Genomic DNA, 25,593 nt, shown 5'->3' on the forward strand with positions numbered 1-25,593 from the left:
TTCCATTAAAGCACCGTTAATATTCACTAACAGAACTTGTCCATGTCAGCATAAATACAATTCGCATGACTAAATTGCCCTTGATTGGCAAACTATAGAAAAAAAAGGTTCATTTAGGCTCTCTCTCTCTCTCCAAATCTACAAGGTAGACGTTACATCACCGTTTCTCGCTCAGATCTATAATAGATGTGCGTCACACCGCCCTCTTTTTGCTCAGGTCTCCGAGATGCCACACCACCCTCCCTTTCTCAGATCTATAGTAGGTGAGCGTCTCACCGCCCTCTCTTCACTTAGATCTATAGTAAGTGGGCGTTGCACTGCCCTCTCTTCATTCAATCTATAGTAGGTGGGCGCCATTACGTGGGCACCACACCACCACCACCGTCTCTCAAATCTACTATTTGAATGCCACCTCTGCACCACCACCGTCTCTCAAATCTACTATTTGAATGCCACCTCTGCACCACCACTCATATTTTTGGTCGTGAAGATGTAGAGGAACTAATACAATGATAAAGGAATTTCAGAGATTTCTAGTGTTTTGAAATACTTGTAATGTATTGTAATTTTTTGCAACTTGAATCTAGAATGTAAACCTCCATCGAGGGCTAATTTTTATATGTTTGTCTTAAATATTTTTTGAAAATTTATTACAATATTCCTTGGGTGCCATGTTAATTTTGTTTGATTCTACCGAAAATTTTTATCATTTTATTAGTTTGTCTACAATTTTTTATTTTTTTCTAAAATTTATATATATATATATATATATATATATATATATATATATATATATATATTGAAAAAAGCGAGCATTTCTTTTCGTTTTTTTGAAATTTCTGCTTTTTAGTTGATATATATATTAAATTTTATCACTTTATGTATTTTTTGTAATTGATTTTTTTGAAAATAAATCACTTTTTTGTTTTCTACAATTTATTACTTTTTTTATATAGTTTTTATCATTTTATGTATATTTGCAATTTCTGTTTTTATTCGATCTTTATATTTTGACTTTTTATGCCTTTCAAATTTCAAATTTCTTTTCTTTTTTTTGCATATTTAGTGTTTTGTTGTAATTTACAATGTTTTTTATAATTTCTATTTTTTATATTTTTCTATTTTCTTGCATTTTTTGTTATTTATTTGCGGTTTCTGTGTTTTTCTATAATTTTTGGTTTTTTTCTACAATTTTTATTTTCTGATTTTGTTTTTCAATTTCTATAATTTAAAAATACATTTTTCCTATTTTTTCATGTCTTTTTAGTTAAAATATTAAAATATATATGTATATATTTTTTATTTTTTATTTTTTATGAAGGGTAAAATGGTAATATATTAACAACCGTTAGTCTGTTTAACGCCAAGTTAGTGGCATGGTGAGTTTTAGACATTTTGAAAGATTATGGTGAATTTAAGAGAAATGCTGAAAAGTCATGGTGAGTTTTAGAATTTAGACAATTTCCCTTTGATATTTTGTACAGAAGAAATCATAGAAAGTATAAACATCAGCTCATCAGTTTCCATTACATAGAAGTGAGTACCAAAATGAAGGACCCGGTTGGACTTGGACTGGGATGCAAGGCAGGTTCAAACTGATCTGCACAGTTTTTTGGGTACAACTGGTCCAGTTTTTAAAACAACATTGTTTGAAACTACTTGCCAGCAGATATTCTTGGTAAAAGCCGGCATACGTTCGATATAAGAGGGAAGCAAAAAAATGAGAGCCTCAGCAACTAATACTGCATAACCACAACTTGAATTCTTGAAAAAAAAGATTGTATAACACTACATCTAACTACTCTCTCTCTCCACCAAACAGAAGCTGAATAATAAATTTCCGTGGCTCAAGTTCTTCCAAGGCAACAGTAAAATAACATGACATTTTATATATTTATCTGCATTAATCAACCATAGTAACAAGACATTTATAGATATCTGGATTAATCAATCACTTCTTCATCTGAATCATCATCAGCAAAGACTGCTACATTCCCAAGCAACGTGTTCAAAATCATTTGCTCCCAACCCCTCATACCTCTCTGCATCAATCTTGCTCTGACTGTTCTCAGGTGAGCAGGAGTACTGGGTTCACATTCAGAGGATCTTGCTGGAGACATGCAATATTTTGCTTCAGGGTAATACTTGAGGATGCATTTCCCAGAGAGGTCAAGGATATCAACATCAAATGCAGGAGACAGTGGGCGTCCAACAACTTGAACATGAGCGACACTGTAGTCCATCAACAATCCAAACAAAAAGGTTAACAAGAATGGCCCATTATCTTCCCATAGCCAAGTACTTGAATCAATTCAAAAAATTGGGGTCCGAACCTCTTAACTGTCCTTGACATATTCATATGGTCATTTGATATATAAACAGTCATGCCATGTACAATTTGACCGCAATAAAAATGTCACTATTTTTTTTTTGTTTTGGTATTGAAGCTAAAACTGTCATTCGACATGCCCAAAACCCTGATCTCCAATTGATCATATTCCAACCAAACGACATACTTCCACTATGAAAGTAAGATATACATCAAATTTTAAGGTAACAATTAAGTTTGATGAAATATCATGCCCTTTCTAACAACAAAAAGGATCTAGAGCCTTGTATTTCTAATTAGGAATCTAAGCTTTCCATTCAAAGTGGAAAAATCTAAGTTACTGCAAGAAAACTCATAGTCCTTTTTTTGCATGACATTAAAAGAATACTAATCTAACCTAGCATTAGAATTTTGAAACATAGCCTTTGGTAGCATGAAATGATTGTGTATTTTGACACCCCCCCGCCCCCCCATCCCCCCCCCCCCAAAAAAAAAAAAAGTAATTTAAATCCAACCAAGGAGAAGATGCAATTCTTTTAGAATTGACTAGCTGCTGACTTTGGAAATTAACCTCTCTTAATATGGCATAGGTCATTGTCGATAACAAATGAAAGACAAGGATAGAGTCCAAGGGCTTACCATATGTAGAATAATCCATCCATTTCTTGTCTTTGAACCCTGCCCATTAGCTCAATCTGCAGAATTCCTCCAATACAGAGGACAGGCTCTGGTAGCTTGAACTTTTGCAAGCAGTTTTCCTGTTTAACGGACAAGTTCCCTATGCAATTAAACTTGATATAGATGAAGTGATGAACCTAGACTAAGAAGTTGAATCTCACGATTTGTTCAATAAGAATGTCCTCATTGGAACAATATTCTAAAATATAAAACCAAATGAAGCACCAATTATTGCCATGTAGCGGGTGCAAATTACTTGGATTTATTGGACCATCCAATTCAGCTTTAACAAACCTCAAAGAAAGAAGTACAAAAAAGAAGGAAAATGAAGTGTATTAATTCAGGTCTCTTTGGCAATACTTCCACATAAAAGGGTGCAAACCTGATTTGAAGAATTTCCACTGGTCTGGGCCACTTCAAAATTTAAGAAATGCTCAACCAGACCACACCCAGTTGCACCCCTACTTTCACATGCAGAAACCTTTTCCCCTTCTTTAAAGGAAACCTTAATAGTTCTTTTGCTTTCAATTCAAGATTGCTGACTAAGAAATTAAGTTACAACTTTACCTGAGCCATTGGGAATTCTGGTGAAACATATGTCCATACAAATTGGTCACCAGAAGGTTTCTGATCTTCCCGAAGTCGATCCATGTGAACATTCTCTGTTTCTAGTGGGTTGAGATGACCCATTCGAAATCGCACAGCTGTAGCTGAATATATAGGAAAGCCAAACTGAAAAAACGCTGAACAAAGAAGAACAATTCAGTTTTACCACCAGTAACTTAAATAGAAGCTAGAACAAGATGACAAATGTACAAAGGATATTAAAAAAACCTTGGAATGGCTGTACACTGACTTCCGTAATAACACATAGCTTGGAAATCAATTTATAAGTTAATGTCTCAGACACTGCTGGATTACTTTCTCCTTTACTTGACCAATATGATGCCCTCTGGTCCACCCTGTCATTTGGTTCCAAAGTGTTCTGAATGCTTTCTTCTGGATAATTATCAGTACTGGATGCACTAATAGCTTCTGAAATGCAATCCCTTCTAATGAAAGACATGAGACCTCGAGCTAGAAGGGCATAAACTCTATGGTCTCTCTCCAGATTTTCCCACTCCTTAGAATTGTTAGATCCAATTTCTATATGATCCATGATGTCATTTCCTTCAACAACACGTATAATTAGTGATACTGCTGGAAATAGTCTTGCACACAGCTTCTTACAGAAACCATATTCAATCACTGGAACAAATTTCAGAGATAATATCAAAATCATTTAGTCTGTTAGACTTAAATTCATGGGTTTGCTACTTGGATTGTACAGAAAATAACTCTAAATTACCCAGGAATATTAGATATGCCAATACAATTTGGAGCTCAAAAGAACCCCACAAGTTTGTCTCTGCACCCTTCATTTATATAAGAAATTTCAGCCCAGAACTCTTCCTAGTCATTAAGCCCTGTCATGTGGACATTTTTAGATTAAAAAAATTGCAACCTTAAATTGACAGCAATGCTTGGAAACACACCAATTATGGGGTATAAGGATGATGTGGACAATGGGCTTAGTCACATAGATGTGATCAAGAGGATCCCCCATTGGGTGGACAGTTTGGAACTTTGCATAGGACAGAATATCCATCCACTTGCCAGAAATAGGCTAAGTCATGTAGGGAAACTTCCTATTTTATCTGATTAGGAAGCCTATGCATATATAAGGCCTCCACAAAATGTTGATCCTAGCTCCAGGGTGGGATGAGTAAAATAAATTACACAAAGTTCACAATCCAATGTATGAATGTACATTTATATGTGTCTATCTAGCTGAGTATACCCACCTGCTTAAGCCACATGGACGAACCTATGGTCAGTCAGAATTATCCATTGGATAAGGGATGAGAGCCCATAGATTCAGTCCCTCAACCCATATTGGCCCAATACCCCACCTTCTATAAGCCTTCCCCCATGTTAAAAGAACCATGCATAGTTTCAACATTTTAATCTATACTACTTTAAAAAGCACGAATAGCCTCAAGAATATTTCTGCAATTTTTGTGGACAAAATTTATCCCTCTATATTTAAATTTATTGATAAAAATGAGGGCAAATAGGGTAATCGATTATTGGTATTAAATGAGTTGAAAAGAGGTAATCTTAAGATATTCAAATATTCAATTCCCTCTCATTAAATCCAACATTTAAGTTATTAACTTGCATTCATGTTCATTGAATCATATATTTAAGTCATTTTTGTTTCTCCTCATCATTAAGTTCAATTAATTAAATCGAAACTTAATAAATTATTAATTCCAATAACATAAAAGCTCATACTTTTAAAATCTACCTAGAAAAAATAGTGTTCTCATCTAGGTAGTGGTAAGAAATTAAACACTTTGGGTCAAATGAGTTGATCCATGTTGTCACGATTAAATAATAAAATTCAAAAATAGAAAAATAAAAAAATAGAAATTAAAAAAATTGGGAACATTTTTAACATACATATTAAACAATAATAAGTATGATAAATAAGAAATGTTTTTATTAATGATGGAAATGGAATGTAAAATTTAAAACCAATTAGAAATAAAAACTTTTTTCCTATTCTCTCTCATTAAGTCCTATATTTAAGATATATTATTCCCATCATTAAAATCTTGTAATTAAAACCACAATAATAATTTTAATAGTATAAAAATAAATATTTTGAAAACAAAAACATTTTCTTTCCTTCTGGTGGTGGGCAAGCAATTCGACCATTTGGGGTCAAATGAATTAATAAATAATGCCATAATTAAATCATAAAAATTTAAAATAAATAAGTATGAAATGTGAGAAATATTTTTATTAATGATGAAAATGGAATGCCAAATTTAAAATCTACCTAGAAATAAAATGATGTCATAGACAAATGACATCATTTATATAATGGTTTGGGTCAAATGATATCATAGGGAAACAAAAATCATGTGTAATAAGTAAAAATTATTTATATAATGTAAATGAAATATACAGTTTAAAGGGAAAATTATAGTCAAAGCCAGTTGTACATTTAAAATTAGGTTGTAGGATGGCCTAGAAACCAACAAAATTCTGACAACCAGCTCTACATGTTTCAAATTATAAAAACCCCCGCTATGTCATCGGAGGCTTATGTTTCTATAGCTAACATGGGACTCTTGATCCATGTTGGACATAATGATAAATGGAGAAGGTTAGCAAGGAACCGTGCCAAGAATCCACGTTATCAGGACTACGTTGCATGAAGTGCAGGACGCGTGGCCATGCATATCTGCTAGCTGTTAGGCTTAAGAATGAGTCAAATAAATGAGTAGGAGTCAAATAAACGAGTGAGGGAATATCTCACTTTTGGTTGCGTCAGTTGCTGTTGACTAGGCTAAAGTATAGGATAGACGGTTGCGTGAGTTTAGGAGAGTTGGTTGAGTGACTTCTTGTATTTAAACATGGGTTACACAGAACCAAGGCAGTGAAATTGTCAATAAAACAATAGGCTATTTTCTTGCCTTAAAAGAAAAGTCTATCAATTGGTATCAGAGCGAGGCTAACGATGGGAAGCCACAAAGAGCGAATAGAGAGTCTGGGGACCGGCGTGGGCAGTTTGCAGGAAAGCTTCAATCGCCTGGAGCTGGGATTTGGCGAGAAGTTGCAACGACTGGAGGCTGCAATCAGCAATCTCACGGAGGCGGCTGTGATACAACCGGAACCTAAGTTTAACCAAGTCACTGAGCGAAGCGGATCTTCATCAAGTGACTGAGGTCATGAGCACACAGGAGGAGACCACCCCATGTTCTCTTCAAAACTTGCAAGACTGGAATTCCCCAGGTTTGCGGGAGAAGATCCAACTGAGTGGCTCAATAAGGTGGAGCAATTCTTCAGGTATCAAGGCACTACAGAGCCACAGAAAGTACCCTTGGCCTCCTTCCATCTTGAAAGGGAAGCGGACCAGTGGTGGCAGTGGTTGTATCGAGCTTACCAAGAAGAAAGAAGAGAAATTACGTGGGACATTTTTTGTAGAGGAGCTGTGGTCGTGATTTGGATCAACTGACTGCGAGGATTTCGATGAAGCCTTGTCCAAGATTCGACAGACAGGCTCTCTGCGGAACTACCAGCGGGAGTTTGAAAGACTGGGTAACAGAGTCCGTGGCTGGACTCAGAAGGCTCTGGTAGGGACGTTTATGGGCGGCCTCAAGACGGACATTGCGGACGGAATCAGAATGTTTAAACCAAAGTCACTCAAAGAGGCCATTAGCCTAGCCAGGATGAGGGATGAACAAATCAGTCAGCAAAAGAAGGTGACTAGGTTCCATGCGGCTGCGGCTACTGTGATGAGTTCGATTTCGACATACCCCAAGCCAGCGTTACCGATGAAGCGGTTATCTTGAGAAGAGATGCAACGACGACGTGCACAAGGACTCTGCTTCATCTGTGATGAGAAATTTGTCATGGGACACAAGTGTAAGGGTCCACAACTGCTGTTGTTAGAAGGAAGCTTGGAGGAGGATGAGGAGGAACCGGAAGACCTTGAGATTTCGCTGCATGCTCTCACGGGCTGGTCCCCTGCTCGCACCATGAGAGTTGTAGCTGAAGGAATAGGAAATCCATCACATGGACGCCCAAGATTGCGGAATAAAGGGGGCGAATTTCAAAAATTTTTCTTTCCCTTCAACTAGGAATCGAATTCCCTATTTAGAAAATCATATTTTCAAGGATCATTCTTGAACCATAAACTGAACCAGATCTGAACCAAAAAGAGGAGAGAGAGATAATACCTGATACATATAAACAATATCTCTCAATGGAGGTGTTCACGCCCAAGGTAGAAACCAAAATCTGCTCCCACTGAAGATGGCGCAGTGCATGGTGAAGCAGAATCAGTAGTGTCCTTCCTAAGAACTTGATTCTTCCCAAGAATCACCTGGGCGACTTGTGAATACAACTTCTACCAATCTTTTCTCCAATAGATTGGAATCAAGATCCAATCTTGATTTCTCCCAAGGAATGGAGATCGAACTGCAATAAGCGGCGACTGCAGGAAGGAGGCGGCTAGAGAGTATTTGTAGGGTGCAGAATTCTCTCTTTTGTGATCTCAGCTCTGAAGACAATACTTGAGTCTGTTGGATGTTGTGTCTAAAGGCTGCCGCCCCCTCTTCCTTTTATAGACTTAAAGGGATCAGCTCCTAATCCCATTAGGAGTTGCTAACCCAAATCATATCTGGATTAGAAGTCCCTTTAAGATAAGGGATATCTGCATATTAGATCAGCCAGCTCCTAATCTAATTAGAAAGTTTCCAAATCTAAATGTTATTTAGATCTTGGACTCTCTGAGTGGATAGGGTGTGGGCCCAATCCGATCAGCTGATCTTATCTCAAAATTCGCCCCTTAAAGACTAATCAAATTAGCCCAGTTCGAAATGGGCTTAAGGCCCATTTAGGGTTATGTATTCATTAAGCCTTCCAAACTGCTGCCCAGTTGGGCTTCCTTGTATCGTGACCCAAACATTGATCTACACATCAGCCACATGGGTTCAGCCCGGCCTTTGTTACAAGGCCTGGCCGAATACACTGTTATAGACAGTGCATCCCCTGAAACCCATCAGATGGGCCCTATGGGCCCAACACTTACCCCAAGTGGTCCCTGGGCCAAGCCACCTTGTAACACCTAGGGACTGGGCAGATGCAAGATTAGCCTATCAGGTATTATCCTCGATGGCCTTACACTTAACCTCTCAACCCATAATGATCATACACTGCCCGACAAGAGAAGACCTCTCCCTCGGTTGCAAGGAACAGTGTTGCACTCTCTCAAGTATGGATCACAGGAATTAAAACCTTTTGCAAATCATTTTGAAACCATAATATATATATACTTTTATATCTTATATAAAATATATTTTGCAAAACAAATTTCAACGATTGAAATCGGTTGTCGGCAACATTGGTTTCCATCAGTGAGAGTGCATCCCCGATCATTACCTTTGTCCGACAAAGGGGCTGATCCTGTCACTATGATCACCCACTTAGATGAATTCTCAGACTGTCCCAACATACCCAAGTTTTGATCACCCACTTAGATGCCCATAGAGATGGGCTCTATGGGCCCAACACTTACCCTAAGTGGTCCCCGGGCCAATCCGACACCTAGTGCAGTATCATAATCGAGTCTAGGGGTCGGGTGTAACTTTCCAGTTTTGCCCATCAATCTCCAAGGTCCAGGGCAATACTGGAAATCTGGTCCAGTTCAAAGATTCAATTAATCTCACACTGTATGTGCCTAGGGTCTCACCCCGGTAGCTGAGACAAGCCACCCCAACCGACTTGGTGGCACCACAGTGTCAGCCTTGTCAGGATAGGTCTCCCTAGACCGACCCACTGGCTGTGAACATTCTAAAATAACACGAGTCTCATTAAGTGTCTAGTTTAAGGGTATTACATAGAAACATAGCAAGGGAACATGAATCAAATATGCACTTTTATTCATTTACAATAAATTCATAAAATACATCATTTTAATTGAAGCTATGGGCATACAAAACTGTCTAACAGTAGCTAGAGTCGGCTCCCACAATTTAGTTGTGCTCATTGACAATGGATCGACACACAATTTTATTAATGATCGGGTCGCGGAGCTACTACAACTTCCGGCAATCCCAACCGAACCTTTTAAGGTGAAGGTGGCCAACGGTGCACCCCTCAAATGTCAAGGGAGGTTCGAGAATGTCAAAGTGTGGCTACAAGGTACCCCATTCACTCTAACTCTTTACTCTTTACCACTAATCGGGTTATATATGGTGCTAGGGGTCCAATGGCTCGAGCAGCTAGGCACGGTCATGTGTGACTGGAAAAGGATGACGATGGATTTCACATGGAAAGGAAGCCCCCATCGCCCAGAAGGAATCAATCATAAGCCGATCCAACTTGCCGAACTCAGAGCCATATCAAAGGAAGCAAAACAAGGGAATTATTTGTTTGTCGTGTGCTTATAGATGTCTACAGAGAAGGGGGTTCCTATAGAGATGCGGCCATTACTGCAAGAATTTGAGGACGTGTGCCAAGAACCAAAGCAGCTACCTCCTTCACGAGAAATTGACCACCGAACCATCCTCAAAGAAGGGGCCGAGCCGGTTAATGTACGACCCTATAGGTATGCTCATTTCCTAAAGACCGAGATAGAGAAACAAGTACAAGACATGCTCAACATGGGAATAATCAAGACTAGCACCAGCCCCTTTTCTTCACCCGTCTTGTTGGTAAAGAAAAAAGATGGGACGTGGTGGTTCTGCACAGATTACCGGGCCCTCAATGCCATTACTATCAAAGACAGATTCCCAATCCCAACGGTGGAGGACATGCTAGACAAACTATATGGAGCAACTTACTTTACTAAGCTCGACCTAATATCGGGTTATCACCAGGTGCGAGTCCACCCCGCGGACACTCACAAGACAGCCTTCCGCACGCACAATGGCCATTACGAATACTTGGTCATGCCTTTCGGATTATGCAATGCCCCCTCAACTTTTCAATCTCTAATGAACTCAACCTTCCGGCCATTCTTAAGAAAATTTGTGCTGGTTTTCTTCGACGACATTCTCATCTATAGCCCGGAGTGGGAAACACATCTTATGCATGTTCAAAAAGTTTTTGAAGTGTTGAGACACCATCGATTTTTTGTTAAACTTCACAAGTGCGCCTTTGGTCAACAAGAGATCGAATACTTGGGTCACATTGTCTCTATACAAGGGGTGCACGTGGCTCCTAGAAAGGTAAGAGCTATGATAGAATGGCCTGAACCTACTAATGTGTCTGAACTGCGTGGTTTCCTAGGTCTCACAGGCTACTACCGTAAGTTCATAAGAAACTACGGAATGATAGCCCGACCTCTCACCAATCTGCTCAAGAAAGGCCAGTTCGCATGGGGCAAGGAGGCCAAAGAGGCATTTGAAGCCTTAAAACAAGCCATGTCGTCGACCCCAACCTTGGCCATGCCCAACTTCAACGAACCATTTGTCATAGAGACGGATGCATCAGAGGAAGGCATCGGAGCAGTCCTTAGCCAACAAGGGAAGCCCATAGCCTATATGAGTCGAGCCTTAGGAGTTGCAAAACAGGCTTGGTCCATTTACGCTAAGGAAATGCTAGCCATCATACAAGCAATCAAAACATGGCGGCCATACCTTCTGGGATGCAAATTCTATATACAAACAGATCAACGAAGCCTTAAGTACTTGCTTGAGCAGCGCATCACCACGCCTGAACAACAAAAATGGGTTTCCAATCTGCTAGGATATGATTATGAAATCCTGTATAAACCGGGGAAAGAGAACTCAGTTGCAGATGCTTCGTCAAGGAGGTTAGAGAGTCCCATCCTCCATACATTATATACTTCTCATGCCTCTCTATGGGACGAGATCAAGAGAGATACGCAACAACACCCTTATATGGTACGGATCGGTCAGCAAGCTACAAACAAACTTGGAACTCCATACAGTTGGCGCAACGGGCTGATCTACTATAAGAACAGGGTAGTTGTTCCGTCGGATTCTCCAATCATACCAAAACTCCTCCATGAATTCCACGATACTCCCTATGGAGGCCATTCTGGAGTACTACGGACGTACAAGCGATTGGCACGACAATTCTATTGGTCGTCTATGCACCAATCAATTCAAAAATATGTCGCCTCTTGAGCAGTGTGCCAGAAAAATAAATCAGAGACCCTCTCCCCAGCTGGACTCATGCACCCACTACCCATTCCATGTCAGGTATGGGATGACATATCCATGGACTTCGTGGAGGGACTTCCACCCTCACAAGGGAAAAGCACAATCATGGTCGTCGTAGATCACCTAAGCAAGTTCGCTCATTTCTTGCCTCTATCTCACCCACACACGGCCAAAACAGTTGCGGACAGATTTATAGGAGTGGTTAAACTTCACGGGATGCCAAAATCTATTATCAGTGATAAAGATACCATCTTTGTTAGCAATTTTTGGCGTGAGTTTTTCAAGCTGTCAGGGTCCAAGTTGCATATGAGTACATCCTACCACCCCCAAACGGATGGACAATCCGAAGTGGTCAACCGCTGTTTGGAGCAGTACTTGCGCTGCTTTGTATCCCAGCAACAGAAGAGATGGAGCAATTACTTGCCGTGGGCCGAATTCTGGTACAACACTACGTACCATAGCTCAATCAGCATGACTCCCTTCCAAGCACTATATGGGAGGTCTCCATCGGCAATTCCGCATTACTCAACCGGCACATCACCTATCCATGAGGTAGACAAAGCATTGGAGACAAGGGATAACATCCTCAAACAACTAAAATCTCACCTGCAGGCGGCTATTAATCGCATGAAGCAAATAGCGGACTCAAAGAGAAGGGAGATTGTTTATCAAAAAGGCGATTTTGTATTGCTTAAGCTCCAACCATATCATCAGCACACTGCGTATAAAAGAGCCCACCACAAACTTGCCAGTAAGTATTTCGGCCCGTACCGAGTGAAGGAGAAGATTGGGAGCGTTGCATACAAGCTCGAGTTGCTGGAGGGTGCCCGTATCCATCCTGTCTTCCACGTCTCAATGCTCAAGAAATTTGTGGGAGAGGACACCTCTACTGGATTTGACTTACCACCAACGAATGATGAAGGTGAGGTAATAGCGGTACCAGAGGCTATACTGGATACACGCTGGGTGCGAAAAGGGTCGGGCTTCGTGGAAGAAGCTTGGTGCAATGGAAGAATCTTCCAAGGGAAGAGGCAAACTGGGAGAATACGCAGCAATTAAAAAGTCAGTTCATTAATCTGAACCTTGAGGACAAGGTTCCACTTCAAGGGGGGGAAATGATAAGTGGAGAAGGTTAGCAAGGAACCGTGCCAAGAATCCACATTATCAGGACTACGTTGCATGAAGTGTAGGACGCGTGGCCATGCATATCTGCTAGTTGTTAGGCTTAAGAATGAGTCAAATAAATGAGTAGGAGTCAAATAAACGAGTGAGGGAATATCTCACTTTTGGTTGCGTCAGTTGCTGTTGATTAGGCTAAAGTATAGGATAGACGGTTGCGTGAGTTTAGGAGAGTTGGTTGAGTGACTTCTTGTATTTAAACATGGGTTACACAGAACCAAGGCAGTGAAATTGTCAATAAAACAACAGGCTATTTTCTTGCCTTAAAAGAAAAGTCTATCACATAACAAAAAGCTTATAAAACCCCCTTTGTCTCTAGATCTCCTTCCCTTCTCTCTCGCTCTCACAGTCATGTCTCGATCTGTCGCTCCCTCTCTCAGCTTTGGTTTGTAGCCATATCAAAACCTCTCTCTCTCCTTCTTCTTTCTCAATCTCTATCGTCCTCCTTCAATCTTTCTCCCACTCCCTCTCTCAGCTTTGGTTTGTAGCCAAATCAAAACCTCTCTCTCCTTCTTCTTTCTCAATCTCTATCGTCCTCCTTCAATCTTTCTCCCGCTCCCTCTCTCGTTCTTTTATTTTATTTTTCTTACAAAGTTATATAATATTAATTAGACCGTATAAAAGAACTGAAGGGCCCAACCACTTGTATAATCAAGTTGGTGTAAATTTCACAACCAAGAGTTTCTTGTGAATTTTTATCAATTTGGTGGAATGATTTCTGAACCATACCAAGTTGGTCTCATGTTCTTTTATACGGTCTGATTAATACCATATAAGTGTGTAAGAAAATTAAAAAACAAAGAATGAGAAAGGGAACGAGAGAGAAATTAAGGGAGGAGAGATCGACCGAGAAAGAGAATGAGAGAGATTGAGGGAGAACGATAGGTAGAAAGAGAGAGAGAATAAGAGAAACCCAAAAACCATTTTTATTTATCTTCAAATCACATAGTCATTGAGCAGAGAGAGACGACTTTGAGAGAGAGAGAGTAAAAACTTTTTTTTGTTTTCCAATTACCCAGCATTAAAGGGCAATTTCGGTATAACCTTTTTGTTATGTCCAACTTGAATTAAGAGTCCCATGTTGGCAATAGCCACATAAGCCTCTAATGACATGGTGGGAATTTTTATAATTTGAAAATGTAAAGCCGGATGTTGGAGTTTTTTTGGTTTCTAGACCAACATGTAGCCTAATTTTAAATGTATAGCTGGCTCTGGCTATAATTTTCCCTAATTTAAATCTAATCCAAAAGCAAAGCTATTTTCTTCTCTAAACGATGGGCCAATGATCCAACTTTTCAAAGAAGTGCAATATATTATACAACTTTGTGTTTAATTTTACTACGTGAAATGTAATCTAGATGCAAGTCTATACCTGAGTCGCTTAAAAAATTGGGATTCAATTAGGACTATAACTCCTGTTAGAAGAGACAGGTATGGGCGCTATGAGGAAAACGTGGTCTGCTAAAGCCATAGACTTGGAAATAATATGGTTGAATTAGGACTGTACCTCCTTTTAGAAGAGATAGTTAGGGGTGCTATGGTGGTTTACTAAAGCTATGGGCTTGGAAAGATTGTGATTTTGAGAAGGTGAAGAATGATATCAAGCTTATGCATGGGGACCCGACAGATTTACATTGATGTTTTCTCAGAGGGAGAGGGAGTGAAGGGAGTGCTTTAAAGACAGACTCAACAGAAAATTTTTGATAAGTTCCAAAATCATGGTCGATTTGAAAAACACACACAGATAACTCTAATTAGATATTCAATGATCATTTACAAGGATTAGCAGTATAGTGAAAATTGTACTTTAGACGTGTACATTAATCATCAATTAGCTGAAACGAGGCACCTTCTTACATTTTCCCAATGAGAGTGGCTAAGAAAGGGGGCAAGTTTAAAGCATTTCAACTTACCAAATTGACGCCAGGACCGTGAAACAGCGCTAACACGGACAAGATCAGCTGGATCTTCCAAAAACTTGAGAATCGTACTTGAGACATCCCGTCCAAGCCACGAAATGAAATCGTAACAATTCTCCATTCGAAGGAAGCTAATGAAAATTAACTGAAAATCCAAGTGGCATTGCTGAGCAGGAGCAGGTCAGAAACCAAAGAAAATAGAACTAACAAACAAAAGTCCAACAATATTAGAGGATGAACCCACGATAAAGAGAAGAACGTCTTGTTAACCTGGTAAAACTCATATATTTTTGTATATTGCGTCAAAAACCAACATGATCAACAATTCATTCCAAACAGATATACAAAGACATAGAAACCCCAATTTGAAAACCCCAAAATTCTGGAACAATAAGTCCGCTTTCTTATAATCAGATTCCATAATTTGACTTCACTTTCAGATATTTATAACAACATGTCATTGGAAAACGGATAAGGAGATAAGAATCCAAATTTAATTGTTTTTAAAAGGATCATTTTTTCTTAATTAGATTCATTCGGTCAATTAAAGAATTGTGTTGATATAGCAATTAGATTGGACTAGATAGAAAAAGGGGAAAAAAGCCATTAAACTACATATAAGAAAAGAAGAAAATGCATGTGACAGACAAACGACATAACAAGAAAAGCATTATTTAACGGCGAAGAAACGAACATACCCTCGTCCGAGAATCATGAGTAGATCTGAAGCACTGAAATGAAGCAACCGTCAAATGAAAAGCCCTAAGAGAGAGAGAGAGAGACAGAAATAAATACCCAGGGGGGGGGATACAAGAAAGAGAAGACGATGTGGATTATCGAGAATCGTTGTAGCAGCGTTTCTCCCGCTACCGAGAACCGACACAGCTCACGCCTGACGGGGGAGAGAGGACGTGACGTGATGAAAGTTGAAACTGAAACTTGAAAACGACGAGAAAAACCGAAGAAAACGATTTTTTGTTATTTTATTATCATTCAGCATTCTGCAATCACAATGATAATTACAATAAGCACTCAGCTGGGCAGGGAGTCGGAATTCGGAAACTCGGGATCTTCGTTGCTGGGCCCCATCTAACACTGGTGTGGGTTCTTCTTGAGCCAATTTGGGTGGTTGATCATGATTCATAAGCTGTGCCTGTGTGGGCTGGGCCTTCCGCACTCCAACTCATTGATGAGAAATGAATGGTTCAGTTCCTATACTGTCTTTTTTATTTTGTTGATAATGGCCTTTATATTATCTTTTTGGCACATTATTTAAACCTCCCCGCTGTTTATCTCACAAATATTTTAACCCCGCTTGGAATTCTTTATTTTTAAGTACTTTTTTCGGGAAAAAGATTGAATAAGTGCTTTTTCCAGAAAATTAGTCCATTTTAAATCACTTGCCATTTCCTACCCACTTTCTATTCGCTCTAAATTGGAGCCACACGTTTCTATCCTAGATTGAGATTGAGAGATGTGTGACTGCAATTCAGGGCGGATAGAGAGTGAATAGGAAAAGTAAGCAGAAAAACTTTTCTGGGCTCATTTTGAAGAAGTTAAAAGTTTGGACATATTTTTAACTTTTTAAGCACTTTTTTTTAATAAATACTTGTTGTGTTTTATGAACTACCTTGGCTTGCCACTTGATTTTCAAAATACTCCTTAGTTGTAAGTCAAATAATGGGATACATTAAATTACCAAAATATCTACATGAACTTTCCTTATTTTATTTTCATCGTTCTTTATCTTAAACCTTAATTGACCCAAAAGTACTTCATATTTCTCTGAATGAAATTAGCTAAAATAACAATAATCATTTCATATACATAGAAAAACAAGTTTAATTAAATTATTGTTTTCATTTTACTTACATAAAATGTCTCTCTTCATCTTAAAATATTAATAAAACTTTCCACTCCTTTCTTTAATAGATTTAGAAAAAAACAAACAAAACCTTAAATTTAATTATAAACCTCTACAATTTCATTTGAGTATAACCCAGAGGATTTCAATATTTTTTATTTAGAAAACTAACCAAATCATATTATCACATAAATAAGGAAAAGGAAAATTTAAGGATTTTAAAATTTTAAATAGCTAAATAAAAATCTTTTTCAAAATTAATTGACGAAGCCCTAACACAGGGGTATTTGTCACAAAGTAAAAAATTCAAGGGGCACATAAAAGTTTAAGGGGTAGTTATTACTGGGTTTTACCCCAAATAAAAATATTGGAATAATTGTCACCTACCCATATCATATCAAAGGGGAGTCTATGTAATTAAACCTAATAAATTTACCCGATCTGATCAAGTTTTCTCCTTAGATCTTCGGAGTGGGACCTGTTGAATGATTGGTCCTGATCTTCTTTTAAATTTATTAATAAATGGTTTAGTACTACGTCATAAAAATTATCCATCCATGAAAATTTTGCAAATATTATTCATACATGTTTAAGAGTCAAACCCTTGTAAAATAGGGTGGATTTGGTGAATCATGTAGGCCCTATGTATCAAGGCAAGCTGATAGATTGTATCTATATGAGTATACAAAACCCTTAAAATTAAAATTAAAAGATAGAGTTGTCGGTTGGTCGAGTCTGGTCGGGGAGAGGGTGGATCAGTCCCGAACCGATAATTAATTGGACTTATATATCTAGAATCAATCGATCATTTATTAATCAGGATTATTTGGTCACCCCGATTAGATCCAGTTACACTTCACATTTATAATAACCTATGATAATAACAATTTTGGAATTTTATTTTTGAAAAAGTAATTTTAATAAAAATGTCAGTAAATAGTAAAGTATTTATACGTTAATTTTTAATCCAAATTGTCTGCTATATGTATTCAAAACAAGTGCTTTTAATCAAAATTATCTTTTACACCGTCTTCAAAATTTACTCTTTTAGACATAAAATATAACAAAAATCAAGAATAATCAATTTTAGATCTTAATTGATTTGGAATAGGAAAAATCTATGATGTGGAAAAGATATGGTATAGGAAGAGTTTTAATCAATCAAAACCTACCCATGAATTTTGATAAATAACACCTGATTGACTACCAGTTTATGATTCCAATTGACTGATCAAAAGTTTTTCAGATGTCGTATATTTTTTATATCATAGTTGTACTTTTGGTCAAGAACAACTCAAATATTAATTGGGACACTATCTACATAACCAAAACCGACTTACTGATCTCTCTCTCTCTCTCTCGGCAGAAGTAACATATCAAAAGTGAGCACTAACATAAAATTACTTATTAAAGTTAAAATGGAGATATACGAAAAATTACCAAAAAATTGGGTTTAGAATAAGTGAAATTTATTCTAACATAAAAGTACTTAAAAAAATCTCTCTCTCTCTCTCTTTCTCTCGAGTTTCATCAACTGTGAGCCTGCAACCATGATTACAATGATTCCTTCATGATGAAAAGGAATTCAAAACATCACATGAATTGCTTTACAATTTCCATCACTAGCGTGTTGTAATGAATTCATAAGAAAGTGTTAACCAAGTTCCCAATTAATGGCATTAGATATCGTATTGGTAAGTTTGGATACTGATACGAGTATGGATAAACTTTGGAAACATGTGAATACAATAGAAAGATATGAATATGCTTGAATATATTACAGAAATTTGTTATAAATCTCACAGATGTATTATTAATACAAAATTTAAGGTTGAGTTAATCACAAATAAAATATAAATATATATGAAACCCATTTCAATGATAAGTATGAAGAAATACATTACAATTAATATAACAAGCCAATATATAAATATCCAACAATTTTATTAATAATGAATGCATTAATTAAGAGTGCAATACACAGATTTTTATAAATTACTATATATATACTATTTTATATTATATTTGAATATATAATGTAAGAATATAATATATATTATATATCACTAAAATCAGAGAAGATGCTATGCATGTTTACAAGACTAATCATTTGCATAGATATCAAAGCAATTATCTACTTTTGTAATATAAAATTGAGTTTCGGTGGCAAGGTGCATGTCACTATCAATGGTAGGTCTATATCGAATCTACCCTTCCCATGGCACTATATATTTAGGGCTAGTCTTGCCATGTCAGCATGTCTCTATTTTCAGAGAAGATATTTATCTATTTTCTCATTTTTTTATTTTTTTCATGTCATTTTTGAAACAACCAATGAAATGCACTTTCCCACGTAAATAATCTATTCTCTTAAAATTACTCCTAAACTACCTCCCCCACTTTCTCCAAAATTATCTTCAATTCCTATTTATCTTCTAAATTATTTCTAATTCCTATTTATCGATAAAATTATCTCTAAATTAGTAGAGAGTTTCTCTCCTAAATTATCTCTAATTCCTATTTATCCTCTCCCATACTTTTTAACTATATCTATCTAAAGAAAGTTTGGATTAAAAAATTTAAGAATTATTTAAATATTCTATCAAAATTAAAAAATAACTTTAAAATATTTATTAAAAACACAAAAAAATATGTTTATATTTTTACAAAATATATCACAAAATTATGTACTAACAATTTAAATTATGTTTTTCTGGATTATAAATTTAAATGTTTTTTAAAGATTTAATAATATGTAATAGCTTTAAATAAATAAAATTCAAATGACAAAATTTTAAATATTTTATAGATTATTTAAATATTTAAATAACTAAATATTTATCATAACTAGATTTTAAATAGTTAAAATGACAAAATTATGTAATAAATTTAAAAATTTCTTCAAAGGAAAAATAATTATAACATAATATTTAAGTTAATAATAATTTAATGTATTACAAATTTAATAGTGAAATTATGTAATCATAGTATAAATTATGATTTTTTGGAAAATTAAATTCAATAAATAATTAATATTTTAAAATTTAAATATTTTACATATTATTTAAGTATTTAAATAGCTAAATATTTTAAATAACAAAATATTTAACATAACTAGATTTTAAATAGTTAAAATAAATAAACTATGTAATAAATTTAAAAATATATATAAAGTAGAAAATAATTATAATATAATATTGAAATTAATAATAATTTAATATTTTACATAATATTGTAAATAACTAATTTCACTTATATCAAGTAATAATTAGAGAAAATAACTTTAAAAAATAATATTTATTAATAATAATTTAAACTCTTAATCTATATTTGTTATATAATTATATATACTAAAATTTATATTTATTGTCTTTTGTGATAAGTGTATTTTAAATAACTATGTATAAATTTATTTTGTTAAGTTATTTAATAGAAAACTTTCAATAATTATTGGAGATTAAATTACTATTATTGAAAATTTTAAATTTAATTTGTTATACTTATTGTATTTATTGTGTTTTTGTTATAAGCTATTGATTAATATTTAGTAGAGATTAAACTATTATTTGAGATTATACTATTTATTAACTAAGTTAATATATTTTTAGTACTTATTGTATTTTTGTAATTTCTTTAATTATTGTTGTTTTCATTATCAATATATTCTCAAAAATTGTGTATTTTTGCTATAAATTTTCAATAATTATGGAAGATTAAACTGTTGTTATTTATTTGAGATAAGACTATTAATTAGTTAAAATTATGAGTGTTCATGAGTTGGTTCGGTGCAGTTATAGGCTATTTGGCCAACTAAATTGACCTTGTCAGGTTAGGGATTTGGTTAGCTGAAACTGGCCCACTCAAGTTCTATTGGTTTGGGACAATTTTTTGGTTTGGTCAATCTGTTCAAAAGATTTAAACTTAAAAATTTAATTTAATTTTAAAAATTACAGTGCAAATATTAAATAATAAATTTAAAAATTAGATTTATGATATAAAACATTTTAGACTAAGAAATATGGGAAAATTCCCATTTTTTCATATTAAAAATTATATTTAAAATATAAAATATTAATATATATCCATGGTTAGGTCGTTCGATTTTGGTTGGTTTATAAATGGCCAAAGTGGAACTGATCCAACTTGGTTGAATTGGGAAATTTTTTAACCAAAGCCAACCTAAAATACTATAAATCCGACCAACTTGGGTCGAATTAATTGGGTTAGATGGTTTCATTAGTTTGATAAATAAACCTAACTGAAATTAATTATTGTTATTTTTGTATTATAACAAATTTGTTAAAAGTAGTATACAAAATATGAATAATTACTAATTATTTAAAAAGTTAAAAATATAAAACAATTATATACTCTTATGTCTTTCTATTAGGGTTGTTTATTAGAACACACTTTTAGGGATGACAATTTTCCCCATCCCCGATGGGGACCTGACTTCCCCGACCCAATGGGGCTGGGGATGGGGATTGTTTTGGCGGGGTGGGGGCGGGGACGAGGATAGGAATCCCCGACCGAGGTCGGGGTCGGGGATGGGGATTGAGGTCCCCACCCCACCCCACCCCAATATATATACATACATACATACATATATATATATATATGTGTGTGTGTGTGTGTGTGTGTGTGTGTGTGTTAAATGTTATTTATATTAAATATACTATTTGATGTTGCGTGATCCGGTCACTCCTAGCTAGCGCTCATGTGGCTCCTGAAAGGTACCTGAGAAGAAGAAATTTCCCAGAGGGAGTTACCCAGCGGGAACACTCCGATGATTAAGTTAGTACTTGGTAGGAGAAGCAAGGAGGAAGATGAAGACTAAGAGTGGAGATAGTGCGTGTACCGTAGATGAATCCCCCTCTCGCCTTGACGCTAAACTCCTTATAGCAGAAATCTGTTACCTCTCTCCATCAGCCTCTGGCAGGGCTAAGGTGGCACGCGCAGGGCCGTCACTATTGGGTGCGTGTCTGTCAGGTGTAGGACACCTTCTAAAGGTGGCGCGCACGCCATTGCCTGACGAGGGACACGGCTGCTGTCACCAGATTTATCTGGTACGGTGATCGGGCAGGAGATCTTCTTGCCTTCCCTCATGCGGCTCGCCGAGCTGCCAAAAACTGGGGTGCCTCAGGGCAGATGAGTCCCTGCCTCGAAGCACCGAGGTGCTCCTTCCCAGGTGGGTAAAAGCTTGGCGTCCCTTAGAGGAGAGCCCGGGCTCTCCGAGCTAGGCGGGGGACTGACTCACCGAGGTATTAGCCCTCAGCGAGTTAACTGTCTTTGACTTGGCGTTTCCTTCGTGCTGAGTCGGGATCGTGCTGCTAGGCTGGATTGTTCACCAAGCCAGGTCATGCGCATGTGTCCTGGGTTCATGGGGTTGAGCCAAATCGTCCTCCATCACTATTATATTATTTATATTATGTATATATATATATCAAAACATATTTAACACATTATTTATAATTTAAAGTTTTTATTTATTTCAAAAAATATTATTATCTGAAAGCATTTTGGGGATTTGGGTCCCCATAGGGAACCCATCCCCGTCAGGGATCGGGGATGGGGGTTAGTTTCAGAATCGATGTCGGGGCCTTAGGCCCACGATTTCATTAAGGACTGTTTGTTTTGCCCTTAGGCCCATGATTTTTTATTCTAAAAATACCCCTAACACTTTTTTTGTATAAAAAACAAAATTGAACAAATGTAGCCAATAGAGTGGTTGCCCATGTCTTATTAAGGGCAAAAATCATATTTTTATTTTTAATCCATGAAACTATAAGGGGTATTTTAGTGTATGACCCTTTTTATTATTTAGCTTTCTCTTAATAAATCCCGTGCATCGCACGGGTCCCCACTAGTGACATCTGAAATCTGAAAAATTAAAAAGATAATAAGTGTTTGAAATTTGAAAAGGGACATAGTTGCTTTTCAACTTTTTAGAGGCTCTGAATAAAGAAGGTTGTTTGTGTTGGATCAAACCTTTAGCATCTAAAATTCATTGGTTTTATTATTTTACCCCAAAAATAGACTATTTGGTAATTTTGAGTTCAATTTGCATTATTTCATAAAAAAATAATTTCTTAAATTTAAAATAATATTGAAAATATGAGTAAATTATAAAAGTAAAAATAATAATAAAATTGAAAAATGCATATCAATTTATAATTTAAAAATAAATTATTAAGAGTTAAAATATTAATGAAAATAGTAATGAAGACCATGAAGCAATAAACAATTAATAATTATCAAATTAATATCTTAAAACTTATTAAAATAATTAATAATTAATAAAATTTAAAATAATTAATAATTAATACAAATGTAACTTATAAAAAATAAAAAAAAATTATTAAAATAAGAATAAAATTGGAAAGAATTGTCGTTGCTATCAGCGGCAATGGCTGGAAGACAGGGGAGAGAGAGTGACATCAAAGAACTACACTACTGAGAGTTGCAACGGTGGTGGCGGGAAGACAATGGAGAGAGAGATCAAAGAATTGTCGCTGCTGAGAGCTACAACGGTGGTGGCGAATAGACAAAGGAGAGAGAGAAGAAGAAGAAGAAGAAGAAGAGAGTAGAACTTCCCAGTGGTAAATCTCCTTTCTCGAACCAGGGGAGGAGTCGAATGACCTAAATTTTTGGCTTATATGAGGGCATTACGAGTCATTTCAAATTTATACAGGGGTCCTTTTGTCTTTTGCCCACATCTGAAATGCCTCTTAGCGCATAGGGATGCTCTTTTCTATTTAGATCTGAAATTGGGTTTCATATTTGAAAATCAGACCCAATTCAAACGTAAGTGGCATATGAAAAGCGCAATTTTCAAACTACAGAAGTCTGAAAAGTGCTATCAAACTTCACCTGAGTAATGGTCTTTTTGGTGCAATATGATTGATAGAATCCCTTTTAAGTTGTTATCACATGCATCATTTCTATACCAAAATAGTAATATGACTCCATGTGCACTTTGCTATTGAATTAACGACTCTACTTGGGCTTGAGGTTGTAATTTGGTATGATAGCAAACGCCAAACTCTTTTATTGCTATAAAATCTTTAAGAGTGGGGTGGAGTGGGTGTCATAGGAGGGTTGTCAATTGGAGCAATGAGTGCAAGTCGAGCGGGTTGGGTTGGTTTATGTCCATGCTCGGTCCTAATATTTGGGTTTAATGCCTGACCTCAGACTAAGCTCGAGGTCAAGCCTGTTTTTTCTAATCTGGGCTAGTTCACATTGAAATACCATCCATTCAGTTAGGCTTGGGTCGGTCAATGAGACGACCACTCTAAAATTTGATATACATATATACAAGAATGCATGTGTTTATGCAAATATGTATGTATATATGCAAATATATAGTTATATATGCAATTATGCATTTATAAATGTGTACAATTAGGCTAGGCTCAGGTTGGGATTAGGTTGGGTCAGGCTTGGTTTGGGTTTAGACTACCTAAAGGCTAGGACTAAGCCCAAGTGGGGAAAAAAAAAAGCCTGAAGTCTTGGTTCTAGGCCTAGCCCAAGGACCAAATTTTTTAGCCCAATCTATCCAAAACTGTAGGCTAGATGAATGGGCTTGGATTGAGCTGCCCAAGTTGCACCCCTAATTGGAGGGAATTCAAATACAAAATTTATCTCACCAATTTAATTAAAATCTGAGTCCAATTATATAATATAACTAGTGGGAACCCATGCAATGCATGGGATTTGTTAAGTAATGAAAGGAGATTTGGCCCTCTAGTGACATCGCGATATGTGGCATCATAGAACCGTCATTTGACACCTCAACGCCCTGTAAGCAATGACCTCAGAAGCATATTGGACGCATCACACCAAGTCAAAACGTCTTAGACGAACCTTGGTAGGTCAACCTACGTACACCCCCGAAGAGGTCAAGTCGGTGTAAGAGGCAACTTGCCTCTGTCAACCAGATCACAGCCTAGTTAATGACCTGCATGACATGGTTGACCTGCCTCCATCGACCACACTGACGGAACTAACTCCCGTCCCGCTCGCTTCGGAGGCAGCCAGATAAGCTCTATTGCCTTACACGAATCCCAATTATGAATGTGAAACCACCTACAACCAAACCGAACCAACCCGTAAACACTCCTAATTTCAGCTAAATCAATAGTCTAGTCTCTAATAAATAACAATAATTTAATCTCCAATAGTTATTGAAAACTTTTACCAAAAATACACAATGATTGAAAATATATTGATAATGAAAATACGATAAATAACTAATAAAATACAATAATTACAAAAATAAAATAACTACTAAAAAATGTATTAAATTAGTCAATGAACAATGTAATCTCAAATAATAGTTTAATCTCTAATAAATACTAATCAATAAATTATAACAAAAATACAATAAAATAAATTTAAAATGTTAAATAGCAGTAGTTTAATCTCCAATAATTATTGAAAATTTTATGTCAAACAACAAAACAAAATTGGATTTATATATAATTATTGATATATTTATCACAAAAAACAATAAATAATTATTGAAAATACAATAAATATTAATTTTAGTATATATATATAAATATAGATTAAGATAAAATTATTATTAATAAATGTTTTTTGAAAGGTATTTTCTATATTTATTAATTGATATAAGTGAAATTCATCATTTACAATATTATTTAGTTATTTAAATAATATCATTATTTAAATTTAAAATATTAATTATTTATTGAATTTAATAATATATCAAATTATAATTTATACTATTATTACATAATTTTGTTATTAATTTTGTAAAATATTAAATTATTATTAATTTGAGTATGATGTTATAATTATTTTTCTACTTTAAAAAAACTAAATATTATCTATTTTTGATATTTTGTAATTTAAGAT

The 25,593-nt window shown here is 35.8% G+C and overlaps 1 protein-coding gene across 5 annotated transcripts; it reads right to left on the reverse strand.

Moving 5' to 3' along the window:
- Positions 1 to 1,721: 1,721 nt before the first annotated feature.
- Positions 1,722 to 16,213, reverse strand: LOC148847981 (F-box protein At4g00755-like). Of its 5 annotated transcripts, none has more exons than XM_088950118.1 (6): positions 15,551 to 16,213; positions 14,847 to 14,997; positions 3,842 to 4,177; positions 3,575 to 3,750; positions 2,969 to 3,087; positions 1,722 to 2,232 (listed from the first exon to the last, which is right to left on the reverse strand). In XM_088950118.1, the coding sequence occupies exons 2-6, from the start codon at positions 14,971 to 14,973 to the stop codon at positions 1,944 to 1,946; spliced, it is 1,047 nt and encodes a 348-aa protein (XP_088806244.1). In that variant the 5' UTR covers positions 14,974 to 14,997; positions 15,551 to 16,213; the 3' UTR covers positions 1,722 to 1,943. The 5 variants fall into 5 exon arrangements, with proteins under 5 accessions (XP_088806244.1, XP_088806241.1, XP_088806245.1 ...); XM_088950115.1 differs by having other exon boundaries at positions 3,842 to 4,255; positions 15,551 to 16,071; XM_088950119.1 differs by having other exon boundaries at positions 14,847 to 15,018; positions 15,551 to 15,965.
- Between the last annotated feature and the right edge of the window lie 9,380 nt (positions 16,214 to 25,593).

This window comes from Nelumbo lutea, chromosome 6 (genome assembly GCF_056320005.1).
Source record: "Nelumbo lutea isolate HS-2025 chromosome 6, American lotus-T2T, whole genome shotgun sequence".
Lineage (NCBI taxonomy): Eukaryota > Viridiplantae > Streptophyta > Magnoliopsida > Proteales > Nelumbonaceae > Nelumbo > Nelumbo lutea.

Coding starts and splice junctions, on each gene's coding strand:
- LOC148847981 (XM_088950115.1), bottom strand. CDS start 14,973: ATGGAGAATTGTTACGATTTCATTTCGTGGCTTGGACGGGATGTCTCA. Junction 4,256..14,846: donor ACGGTCCTGGCGTCAATTTG/GTAAGTTGAAAT, acceptor AATTTGTTCCAG/TGATTGAATATGGTTTCTGT. Junction 3,751..3,841: donor CAGTGTACAGCCATTCCAAG/GTTTTTTTAATA, acceptor TTCTTTGTTCAG/CGTTTTTTCAGTTTGGCTTT.